This window comes from Varanus komodoensis, unplaced genomic scaffold, assembly GCF_004798865.1.
Source record: "Varanus komodoensis strain SLA01 unplaced genomic scaffold, ASM479886v1 scaffold30, whole genome shotgun sequence".
Taxonomy (NCBI): Eukaryota; Metazoa; Chordata; class Lepidosauria; order Squamata; family Varanidae; genus Varanus; species Varanus komodoensis.
Window position 1 is genome coordinate 679,270 of NW_025335762.1, and position 12,394 is coordinate 691,663.

The window sequence follows — 12,394 nt, forward strand, 5'->3', positions numbered from 1 at the left end:
GGGAGGCAGGACCCCAGAGGCGCCTGCTGGGGAACTTCTGGGGCTGCCCCTCTCCCAGTGCCCGGCCATGACCAACCAACTGTACATCTGCAAAGGGTTTTTAAAGGCACCAACATCACATCACCGGGTGCATAACACAACCATTTATGAGGCACCACCCAAGTGTGAAATACCATTTGTGTCATATTAACAGCTGGCTGCAGAGGAGATGGGTTCCATGGAGATGCTTTCCGTGTCATATGCTGGAGCAAGATAACAAGTTGCATGTGTGTTTTAGGAAAACAAGGAGTCATAAAGTTGGCTTATATGTCTTGTGTGTGCACATTTATTTTACCTGCCTTTGTTAAGTTACCTGTCTCAGTTTGTCAGCGTATATTTTAACAGCTCCCAACCCGCAAATTGCTAGCCCGATGCCAAGCAGGGGTATTAACACCCCTTTGCCTCTTCTGCCCAGCAGCCCCTGCCAAAGCCTGGAGCACCTGTTGGCCCCAAGGAGGAGTTCAGCTGCCAGGCCGTCCAGAGAGGTCAGAGGAAGGGTTCATGGTGGGACATCTTGCTGGGCTGGTTCGCATGCTTTCCAATCGCTCGCAGGGAGCGGCTGCTTAATCGCAGCATGGCTAAGGGACTGCGCTGTGACCGGGAGCAGCGTGGCCTCCTGCATCCCACCTGGATCACTGATGGGATCTTGTCTTTGCAGCTCTGCAAACAGGACCAGTCAAGGTGCCTCCTTTCGCAAGCTGGCAGGAGTCTCTGCCTGTCCTGGCCCCTGCTGGGTCCCAAGCCAGTCCTGCCACAAGGGGTACATAGAATCACCACTGAGTTGCCAGCCAAGTCTGAGGGCATGGCGACAAAGCTGGCTGGAGAAAGCCATGCTTTCGATCATCCTCAGAAGGTCCCAGATAAGTTCTCACAACCAGAATCTCATGTTCTGGCTGATGAGCTGCCCTTCCCTTGACCAGACCCTTGTCTTATAGTTCCCAGCCTTCCGAACACCCCTTTTGTCCCTCTCCTGTGAGAATGGAGGAGGCTGACCTTGCACAGCTTTTCCATCTTTCCCTGGAAGGAAAGAGAATAGAATAAGTGTGAAAATGGAGGGTCATGAATGGAAGGGAAACCTCACAAAATGCTGTGAATGGGACGGGGTAATTGCATGGAAAACGCCTCACCTGGAGGCCCCCATGGAAAGTTTTAAAAACCCGGTCTGGAGCTGGAGCCTGCGGGGTTTGCTGCAGTTCCGTGTTCCTTCCATTCCTGACATCTTCCACTTGCCACTTTTCAGTGCTGGCCACAGCCCTGATTCTTGTCACTCTTTTGGTCTCTTTGCAGATCCTTTCCAAGCCCCAACAGATGACAAGGTAACGAAGATCCCACCAAGCACAGATGCGTCCCATGTTTGCGAAATGTCCCCCGTTTCCTATTATTGCCACTCGTGAGCAGGAAGGAATGCCGGCGCGTGTGACGTGGTCCTGATGGGGGCTGGAGAGGAGACGTCTGGGCAAAGCGTCTTATCAGTGTCTCAGCGACCCAAACCTTCTTCCCTTCTGCCAGGAGGAGCCCGTGGAGGAAGAGGCCGTCTATGTGGAATGCGAGCCTAGCACAAGTGAGGCACTTCCCTGTGGCTACACATCTCATTGTTGGTTCTCGTCCTCCTCCTCCTCCTCCTCCTCCTCCTCCTCCTCTCACAGCTCAGTGGTAGATCACGTGCTTTGCAAGTCCAGAGCCTCAGATCCGTTCCCAGCATGCCCTGGTGAAAGCACTAGAGAGCAGGAGATGGGACAATGTCTGAGCTTGGCTCCTGGGGAGCCACTACCTGTCCAGGTAAGCGGGCGCTACTCGGCCTGATCAAATGGCCACGCCCGTTTCTCCTGACTGTTGAATTGGTGGCTTTTGTGTGGTTCCTTCTCAGAGCTTTCTGCTAAAATAGGGTGGCTCTTGACCTTGCCCACCACTGGGATGTGGCCCAGGGCCCAGAATGGCTTCCCTGAAACAGAATTTAGCCCTTGGGATGAAAAGGCTCGGCCACACCTGGGGGGGCTGGACGAATGACGCAGCTTGGCCCAAGCGGCTGACCAGCGATACTGGGAGCCTGAAGCCGTTGACTTTACCTGGTGCCAAGCAGATGCAATGCAAGGGGGCCGGAATCCACTCTTGGCCTCAGCCAGACTCTCTTTTGGTTTCCTTCCAGCCTCGGAGTCCTGCAGATGGCTGGCTTGCTCAGTGCCCGTGGCTCCAGCTCGCCCGCTGAAGCAACCGAAGTGCGTGTCCTTTCTGCAAACGGTTAGCTGGGCGGGAAATAAAGCAAAAAAGAACGCCACCCTCTGTAAATGGTCCAGAACTGCGGCTTGATCTCCGACTGCATCCACTGTGCACGCACTTTAAGCTGCACTGGACCTCCACTGGTCCAGAAGGGTGACCGCCCTGGCCCCGTGTGGATTTCTCTTGGGTAGAAATGTCTCGGAGGTGTTCCTCCCTTGTTCTCCATTCCCGGTTGGCACAGAAAGCATGTAGCCCAGAAGTGCAGGAAGCTGGCCGATGTTCCACATCCTCCATGGGCAACCCTTTTGGGGTGTGTGCATCCTTTGCTGGACAAAATCTGGGGAATTGGGCAAGGCTTACTTTGAAACTTCTTCTTCCTGTTCAGTTGCAAAGCCGCGCCTGACTCTTCACAACCCCATGGACGACATTGCTCCAAGCTCTCCTGCCCTCCACCATCCCCCGGAGCCCACCCAAGCCCACACCCACTGCCCCAGTGACCCCATCCAGCCACCTCAGCCTCTGCTGCCCCCTTCTCCTTTTGCCTTCAATTGTTTCCAGCATCAGGGTCTTTTCCAATGAGTCCTTCCTTCTCATTAGGTGGTCAGAGTATTTGAGCTTCAGCTTTCGTGCCTGACCTTCCAAAGAGCAGTCAGGGTTGATCTCCTCTAGGACTGTCCGGTTTGATCACCTTGCAGTCCAAGGGACTCGCAGGAGTCTCCTCCAGCACCACAATCCAAAGGCCTCAATCCTTTGGCGCTCGGTCTTCCTTATGGTCCAGTTTTCACAGCCATACATTGCAACTGGGAAAACCATAGCCTTGATTATACGCACTTTTGTTGGCAGGGTGATGTCTCTGCTTTTTATTATGCTGTCTAGATTTGCCATAGCTTTCCTCCCCAGGAGCAAGCGTCTTTTAATTTCTTGGCTGCAGTCCCCGTCTTGAAGCCCAAGAAAATAAAATCTGTCACTACCTCCATTTCTTCCCCATCTACTTGCCAGGAAGTGATAGGACCGGATGCCATGATCTTAGTTTTCTTAATGCTGAGTTTCAAGTCAACTTTTGCACTCTCCTCTTTTAAACGCATCAGACCCTGCTGAATCAAACCACAGGCTTATCTAGTCCAGGCATTTGGCTCAGTTTGCTACCAGCTGCGTGTACGAACCTCCAAGGCTGACACCGTCCCAGCCATGTTCCTCCGCAACTGGCATACCCAGGCATCCTGGCTCTGAAACGAAGCAGGACACAATCATGAGGACTAGTAGCAGCCATGGAGAGCCTTTTCCATCAATGTAATTGTGGGGTTTCATTATATAAGAAATTATTTGGATGCTGTGCTCTAGTCTGCTTTTTTGTAAGACCGCCCCAAGACCTTGGGAGCAGATGGGATATAAAGGTTTTAAATAAATAAACCCCTTGTAAAGCCATCCACGCTGGTGCTTCCAGGCCACCTTGGGGTGCTGAACGCCCCTGGCTTAATGAGGTTACGCTAGGCACATTGTAACCCCGTTGGAGAGTCTTCAGACTAGTATAGCAGAGTACAAGTGAAATAACGATTTGCATCCTTTTCTTGATTTCTTCGCCTGAGGTGCATCTCGCACCCTTCAGCTGCCCCGGATGGCCACGGGTTCTGTTGGTGAGCGAGAGGAAGCAAAGCCGCTCTCTCTGCTTCCTCCACGTGGTACCTTTGTGCTGCTCCATCACATCCTCCCTCCCTTCCTTCTGTCCAAGCTGAGTAGTCCCAGACGTTGCCGTGCCTTCCATGGGGAAGCTGCTCCAGCCCTCGGGCCTTTGGCTCGCCCTTCTCTGCACGGCGGCATCTCTAAAGTAAGCCTGTTGGCGCGCGGCCATCAGAACGGTGTGCGCATTGAGCAGAACGGAATGGGAAGCTTTGCTGTCCCGCTGTGGGCAGCTCTGCGTGGGCCTGGGGGGGCCCAAGTGGGTGGCAGGCTCTTGCGGCCCGTGTGCCAGGATTTGCCCCAGCCGAATCCTGAGAGGCAGCTGCGGGCCTGCAGAGCACTGAGGAGTCTCCATGCCTAAAGGAGCCGTGGGTCGGCCTGTCCAGGCCCTGCTGCAGGGAACTCGGACCCTTCCTGGTTCATGTGCCTGGGGAGGGGGACTTCTAAGGAGGGAGGCTAAGGAACGCCTTCAGGCTGTGGGGCTGCTCCGTGCACGGGCTCCCACGGCCCGTGAACCGTGCCGCACAGGGCGTTGCGCCGACGTGCGGAAGGCTGGGGACAACACTGGGCCGCTCTGCTCTGTCTCTTGTGCACATGCTCTTGACGGGCAGCTAGCTCCAGGTGGAGTTTTAGAAATATATTTATTTTATTTAAAACTCTCTATACCATCCTCTACTGGAACGGTCTTACAATGAAACAAAGGGAAGCACAGCATCATTTCTATACAGTAAAACCCCAATTAAAATAACAATCTAAACCTTAAAATATGGGGAAAATAAAAAGGTTTTGGCCAGGTGCCAAAAAGAATAAAGTTTCGGCACCAGGCAAACCTCTCTGGGGAGTGTATTCCATAACTTTAAAGGGTTCATACCTCCAAAATAAGGGACGTTCATCCAGCTGCCTGTCAAACAGAGGACTGCCCCTAGTAAAAGGAGACACATGACCACTCTAGCTTGCTAGAAAGCTAGTGTCAGTCACTGCCCTCCAATCCTGTTCTTTCTGTGTCCCCTGCCTCTCCTGCCAGGCCAAAGTTCTTCTCACCTGGGCCCCAGCAGGTGAGTACAAAGCACTGTGGGACGGGGTGGGGAGGGGGCTTGTATCCGGAAGGGAAGGTCTCTGGCCCCTTTTGCAGGACGATGTGAATTTAAGCAGCCATGCGGATCCCGCAGCCTGCTTGACGGGGGCTAACGCGCCCTGTGGCCTCTGCTTCCCTCCCCTCGCTTCACCTGTTGGGGAAGGTGAGCAATAGCTGACGTGCCTTAGTCCTCGAAGAGCAGCTCCTCTGGCTGCTGTCCAAGGCAGGAGATGCTTCACAGGGAAGCCAGGTAGGGTGGTGCGCAGGTAAGCATGCCAGGCTGGGCTTGGCATGGTATCCCCACCGGCCCGGCACACGTGATCCAAAATCTTTCCCATTTCTCTGGGAAGGATTGTGGGGGCTTTGGCGGTAGGTCCACACCCAGACAATATTCATGCAGGTCCTACACTTGCTTTGTTTCATGGGGGGGGGGTGCACATATGGGGCAAGCCTTGTGTGGGCAGATGGATGTGGGGATGGCCCCCCAAGAGGAGTGAGTCAACGGCCTCTGATGATATTCCCGGGAGCAGGAGCACGGCGTCAGAGGAGAAACCTGCCCCGGCTCTGTAGCCTTCACAGCTACCTTCCTGCCTCCAGGTGCAGAGGGGCAGGCTGTCCCCTGCCCAATGTTAGATTCTCCTGGGGGTCCAGCCAGGCTGTGCGCCGGGAGTGGGAAGCATTGCCACCTTGTTCGTAGCCCCAGGTAGCAAGAAGTCTTGGGCCTCCGTGACAGAAGGTCCAATCCCCGCCTCCCACAACCTGCTCTCTCTTCCCAGGTCCTTCCTGAGAACCCACCAGAGGGTAAGTGCCACGCAGTCAAGTTTCTCCTTTCAGCCTTCTCCAATATGATGCACTCCAGATGTGCTCAACTAGAGGTATTACTACCACTCTATACGACTCTGGCGCGCCCGCAACTGGAGTCTTGTGCTCAGTTCTGGGCCCCGCATTACAGGAAGGATATAGCCAGGTTGGAGTCAGTGCAGCGCAGGGCCACAAGGTTGGTGGCCGGTTTGCAGGGGGTGCCGTATGAGGCGAGACGGAGGGAACTGGGTCTCTTCAGCCTGCAGAAGAGGAGACTCAGAGGGGATCTGTTGGCGACATACAGGTGTGTGAGGGGTGTCACATGGAGATGGGTAGAGACCTGTTCTCCCCTGCAGAGGAAGGCTGAACGCGCAGCAACGGAGCCAAGCTCAGGGAGCCAAGGTTCCATCTGGATGCCAGGAAGCACTTCCTGACAGTCAGGACCCCGAGGGTGTGGAATGGGATTCCATGAGAGGTCGTTGAGGCCCCATCAGGGCAGGTGTTCAAAGATAGACTGGACATGCACATGGTGGGCATGTCGTGAGTGGAGCTGGCTGGTGCCGGAGGTCAGACTAGATGGCTCGGGAGATCCCTTCTGACTCGCTCTGTTTCTATGTTTCTACAACTCCTATGGTCCCCCACTTCCAGTCAGGCTATAGATAGTAGAAGTCGTGGCAGGGGAAGACTGGTCTATATCCAACTCTTTATGGCATTGGGGTGAGCAGAAAGCCAGTCTCCTGATGTTCTGGACTTCGGCTCCCAGCATTCATGACCTTAGCCAAGCTGGGTGAAGCATCTGGGCTTTGGAGTCCCAATCATCTGGAGAGCTGCCTTCTCCACACCTGCTACATGTATTCTGTGTGGGAGAAAAATCTTCCTTGCTGCAGCAGCAACTTATCCCTCCCCGGTTCCTGCTGGTGCACCCCAAATAAAACAGGCACCCCGACATCACCATCTCAGACTGCCCTTTGGAAGGGTTTGCACAAATTCACACTCGGGCCTAAGCAGAGTTGCCACAATGCACACTTACAAAACGGAGCTGAATTCTTGTACATTCCTAAAAAAAACCCCGAATCTGTCAATGAGCGGGTGATGAAAGAAAAGATAGCTGATCATCCGCTAAAGGCTTTACCAAAACTTCATATGCCTTCCTGCACAGTGGGCAAAGTCTGGAAACCCCTGAAGTATCGTGTCTTTTCTAGGTGGATACCTGAAAAGGAAATCCCTGCTAGAGGTGAGCATTTAGATGGCGCTGGAGAATTTGCTGCCTTGCTCACCTTTGTAAAGCAGCAGGTAAAGGTGGAATCTTTTTCATCGCTCTGAATTCTTCCTGCGTGGAGCAACGGGCAGCCTGTGTGTGGTTGATCCCAGGTGGAATCATGCCAGAAGGATGACGGGGCCGACATGCCTTCTCTCCAGCAGGGATCTTGGCCCCAGCCGCTGCACGGAAGTGAGACCTTCCACGGTGGGGGAAAGAGAGTGTTCTGAACATTGCTGGTCAGGGTTGAAAGTGGGGGCTTTCTCCAGCTATTTTGCCTGCACGGGTGCCCCCTCACCCCCGCTCTTCTTCCTCAGGATTCCGGCATGCAGAACAAGGCCTGGTATGCAGGGAACTGCGACAGGCGCACGGCTGAAGTTGCCCTCCTCCAGTTTAATAAGGTGCGTGCGCATGCCTTGTCATTCAGCCAGCAAACGGTGGCTTTGGGGGAATGGCTTAAGTCTGGTTGGTGTGGCTGGATGGTTGAGAGCTCAGCTTACAGATGCTCGGAGACCAAGGTCCTGCCAAGGGCGGAGGGGAAGTGGCCACCTCGGGAGGCAGGAGTGCAGTTCTGCTAAGAGTTGGCAGAGCAAGAGACGGGTCCATCTAAGTCCCAAGGGCCAGGAGGCGCTGCTCAAGCGCTGCTGATGAGCCCAAGCTGGCAGAAGTGGGAGAAGCACAGCCCTGTGAGGGTTGGTCCCATTCAGTTCCTGGAGTGCCTTGGACCAGCCTTGGGGACCCTCAGAACACAAAGACCTGCAGCTGTCTCGGGACAGAAAGAGCAAAAGCTCTGCTATTATATGGCAGCTGAAAGCCTGACCTTGTGAGGGCAGCTTTAGGCTTAAGAACGGATTCCCGATCTGATCTGGATGCCTGGAAGGACTTCCTGACAGTCAGGACCCCGAGGGTGTGGAATGGGCTTCCACGGGAGGTGGCTGGGGCCCCATAGGTGCGGGTGTTCAAGGATAGGCTGGACATGCACATGGAGGGCATGTCATGAGCAGAGCTGGCTGGAGCCGGGGGTCAGACTAGATGGCCCAGGAGGCCCCTTCTGACTTGCTCTGTTTCTGTGATCGTGAATCCATGTTGCAAGGCTTGCTTCCCATGTGCATGTTAATGTCCTTGTCCTGAAAGGCCTGACCTTTGGGGCGCACCTCAGCCCTGCCTGCCTCTCCTGAAGGTTCTTCTCTTTGTATTGTGCCCACCCTAGCAAGCTGCCTACATGATCCCCAGCCTTCCCCTAAACTGTGTACATAACTGGTAGGTTGTAAAAGCATCTTTTTGACCCCTCCGGGGGCTGCCCAGATGCCATGTTTCCTGAACGTCTGAATACACTGTGAATGTTCTTTTGATCATACGGACTCTCAACGGGTGTTTTTTCCTAGCCCTGACAGCTACAACTCTGCACGAACCATGATCAGCACAGAGACGATGCTGGCCTGCGTTATCGGGGTTCATGGTGGGCTGGGTAGAATCCTGAGGAAATCAAATGCATTCAGTGTCAGATAACTGTATTTCCACAAAAGGGCATGTCTTTTTAACATTAGTGCCCTTTCCTCTCCCCGCATGTCAGGACGGCGCCTACGTGGTGAGGCAAAGCTCCCGGCAGGGTGGGAGCCAGCCCTTCACGTTGGTCGTGCTATACAAAAAGTACGTCTACAACATTCCCATCCGCTGCGTGATGGACAGCAGCCAGTACACCCTCGGCAAGGCCGGCAAAGAGCACGAGGAGGTGGGTGCATGCGCCACAGCTGGCCCCTGTGTCTTACGTGCTTTGCAATCATTCCCCTGGTATTTTCCAGCTTTTTCCAGGAAAACTGAATCCAAAAAGCGGGTGCTTTGAGGAACGGAGGGGCCCTGATCTTTGCCCCCTCCTCTTTTCCTTGCCAGCTCTTTGACAGCGTTGCCAGCATCATCCAGTACTACTCGCAACACCCTCTGGTGCTGATCGACGCTCACACCGCCACCAAGGAGAAGACCTGCTTGTTGTTTCCGGTGAAGCCCTGATGGCCGCAGCCCAGAGACCAGCACGGGACACGGGTGGACGCGGACTTGAACGCCCGGCCCGGCCTCGGGCACCAGGCCGTCCCCTGATCTGCCGCAAGGCCAGGCAGATCCCTGCCCTCCTCCATTCCCTTCCCGTTGTGTTGCAAGAGCAACGCAGACAAAAGTCCAGGAGAGAGAAGAGCCTCACCAGCCCTTTGAAGGACACCCTGCTCAGCCTGTCTTTTCAGCTTGATTGCATTGCATGGAAGGATCAGTACTGCGGGTGCTTCTCCAGCCGCAGTGCAGAAAACATTCCAATATGTAGGGCACTTAATTTAGCAGTAACTTTCAGCACAGTTAGGAAAATGTACCGCATAACCCTCTACCATTTGCCCATTCAATCGAATCGAATAGTAGTGGATTTGAAAGGGGCCTACAAGGCCTTCAGGTCCAACCCTCTGCTACGCTTCCAGATGTGTCACCCATCCAGCTGCAGACTCACCCCTTTGCAGCTTAGCAACAGTGGTTCAACAGGCAACCTCAGTGGACAGCTGTGTCGCCAGCACCACACGGTTCTTGTGCCAGAACTGCCCAGAGAGCTTGGGCTACTGGGCAAGAGAGAAGTTAAATGAATTTTGTAGCCTCCTGATATTGTGTAGCTGTCTTTAAAATACCTTTCCAGAACCAGGTGCTGAAGCAAATGAACTTCAGGAGCAGAAGGTGGATGGAGTTTGAAAGAGAACTTGCTTTGCTCAGCTGCAGGAATGTTGTTCTCTGCTTTTTAAGTCTTTATGTTTCACGAAACGTTGAGAGTTATGCCCAATTAACAGTATATTCTAAGCAAGTTTGGTTTCAGTCTATTGCTGTTATATCTTGGTTTAATGTGTACCGGACTCTTTTGGGCCTTATACACCTCGGATGGGCAGCCCCGAGAAACTGAGATGGGCCGGAGGCAGATGCTGGGAAGGCTTTGTTCACCAAACTGAAGTTGGAAGGCCCCCTGGGTGCGCCCAGTCCTCTTGAGCCCACATGCTATGGGGAAGGCTGTTCTGGGGAGTGAACGATCTCCTGCTTCCACCATCTCTCCCGAGCGGGGATGGCAGAAAGCCGCCACCCTCGGAAAGAACAGTGGACGCCCCATCCCAGCAGGGCTGGCTTGGCACGGTGTGACGTGCATGGAATAAAACATTATCAGGTAAAGGGCCAGTAAGAGTACGGGAAGAGACCCCCTGGCTCGGCAGCCCAGAACCCAAAGCGGGCTGGCTTCACCGCTGTCATGGATGCGTCAGCTCTTCTGTGCCTTGGAGAGGTTCTTGGTCGCCAGGTGAGGGCGCTCTTGTCCTCAGTATGGAAACAGCCACCTTGTCCATTTCCTTCCACGAATTTACCCCTCGGCAAGGCCAGGGTGCGAGCAGGCAACACAAGCAGTGTGTCTGTGTGTGGCTGCAAGGGGGGGTCGCCGTTCTCGTGTCCCCATCCGGGGATCCCAGTGACTCTCCCTGCCCGTCCACCACCCCATAAGCTGCTCCTTGTCTTCCCGAAAACTGGAGCTGCAACGGCACCATTTCGGCGCAAAGATGCAGACCAAAAGCCCATAGATGTGGTTGCAGCACATGCCCCGGGGCAAGTGGAGGAAGGTGGGCAGGTGGCTCCCCACGGAGAGTGAGAGAGACGGTTTTAGGGGCCGTCCCCGGAAAGCGTCGCTCGTGTGCACCGGGCCTAGCTTCTCTGAAAGGGAGGCGGCGGCAGATCTGGGCGGGGTACAGTATGTGGCCTTTCTTGCCCGCCCTCAAGGACTGCCCAGTCCAATTCCCAGTTGGGCTGCCCAGCCTCAAGAGGAGAGCTGCTGCCCATCAAAATTTAGCCGCTGGACACTCAACCCAGCAGGCAGGTACACACACACACACACACACACACACACACGTTGCCCTCTTTCACACCATGGTGGGACAATCAAGTTGCTTCTTGGCATAGAGATGCGTGTACGCAAATAGTGTGCAGATTTCTCTCCTCTTTCCTTTCGGAGATTCATATGTAGCCCCCCTAAGCAACATGCTGCGGCTGTTGTGCGGCCTGTTCCTCGCCTCTTCCTTCGCCTCACAATTCTACCCGTCTAGAGTGGAAGGCTTCCAGAACGCCTCCTAACCCACAGTAGCTGCTCACCAGCTACACCACCAGCCACACAAGAGAGACACCAAAACTGGGAGCCAGACCCAGTTGTGCTCTGAGTGCTGGACTGAGGAGCTGGGGGACCCAGGTTCCAGTCCCCATGCATCTCGCTAGGCGCCAGTTGCGGTTCCTCACAAGAGGAAATCTGCTGCTGCTGCTGTTGCAGGTGGTCGGGTGGTCCTACCTTATGGCAAACTTATGAATGAGTCACCCTTCAAAATCTCCTTGATAGCCCTGCTCAGCTCCTGCTTCTTGGATGGAATCGACCCATCGCATAGTTGGCTTTCCTCTCAGTCTCCTGCCTCCAATCGCCTTCTGTTATGTAGCTGAAGGAGCGCCTCCGCTTGGTCATTTTGCTTTCTGCAGCATGCTCTGGCTTGCTCTGATCCAGGACTCCCCTGTTTGCATTTCTGTTGTTGTAGATTTTGCAGCTCTCCTCCAGCTCGCCTCTGTTTCAAATGCATCCATTTTTCCTGCCAGCTCTCTTCACTGTCCAGCTGTCCCACCCATGCAGAGAGAGGGGTACAAATGCAATACAGTGACAACTGTTCTAGTTCTTGAAGGCGTCAACAGCAAAGTAACGTTCATTTTTGTGCGTGATCTCTGGCATACGCCATCCATCAATGCTGCGCAACTGTTTTTGTGTCTGCTACTCAAAATTTAATTGATTATTAGTTGCTTTGTAGATTGGGAACTCTATTAGTCCCTGGCAAACCTATTAGCTGGCCGTTCTTTTCCTTTTTAATTACAAGATGACCACACAAATGTGACATGAGCAGATGCGGAGTCTGTGCGTCCTTCAGGAAGTAAGGAAACATTCTTGACTGGGCTGGACTCACCTTTGGTTTCTTTGATCCATCCTTCCCTTTGCCTCTTCCTGCTCAACGTGTGGTCGATTTAGATATTTATTGTTGCTTGTTTGGGTGCACTTTGGTGTGAGGATTGCAATTCCCCAGGCTGCAGTCAAGAAAATGCATTCCTTACTTCAAAAGTGGGCTTTTGAACGCTCCCTGACGAAAGGGGACTTTTTGCACCTGGAATGCAAACCTCCATCACAGGAGGTTTAAATATTTGTGAGAGCAGCATGTGGGAATTCTGGCTTGCCTAGGAAGCCAGGATGGTGCTGAGATGTCCGTTCCCCCTAAGTAGTGCCCCCAGTGTGTGTACTGGGG

At 53.9% G+C, this 12,394-nt stretch overlaps 1 protein-coding gene across 1 annotated transcript; it reads left to right on the forward strand.

The window, feature by feature from the left end:
- The first annotated feature begins 7,376 nt into the window (after window positions 1-7,376).
- On the forward strand, window positions 7,377-9,074 carry SH2D6 (SH2 domain containing 6). Its single transcript, XM_044437364.1, has 3 exons — window positions 7,377-7,468; window positions 8,641-8,799; window positions 8,958-9,074. Exons 1-3 carry the CDS (start codon window positions 7,394-7,396, stop codon window positions 9,072-9,074), a joined length of 351 nt encoding a protein of 116 aa, XP_044293299.1. The 5' UTR covers window positions 7,377-7,393.
- The last annotated feature ends 3,320 nt before the right edge of the window (window positions 9,075-12,394 follow it).

What these genes read in the sequence shown, in the direction of transcription:
- SH2D6 (XM_044437364.1), top strand. Translation starts at nt 7,394, where the DNA reads ATGCAGAACAAGGCCTGGTATGCAGGGAACTGCGACAGGCGCACGGCT. An exon ending in CCCTCCTCCAGTTTAATAAG is followed by an intron (nt 7,469 to 8,640) that starts GTGCGTGCGCAT and finishes CCCGCATGTCAG; the next exon opens with GACGGCGCCTACGTGGTGAG. An exon ending in CCGGCAAAGAGCACGAGGAG is followed by an intron (nt 8,800 to 8,957) that starts GTGGGTGCATGC and finishes TTTCCTTGCCAG; the next exon opens with CTCTTTGACAGCGTTGCCAG.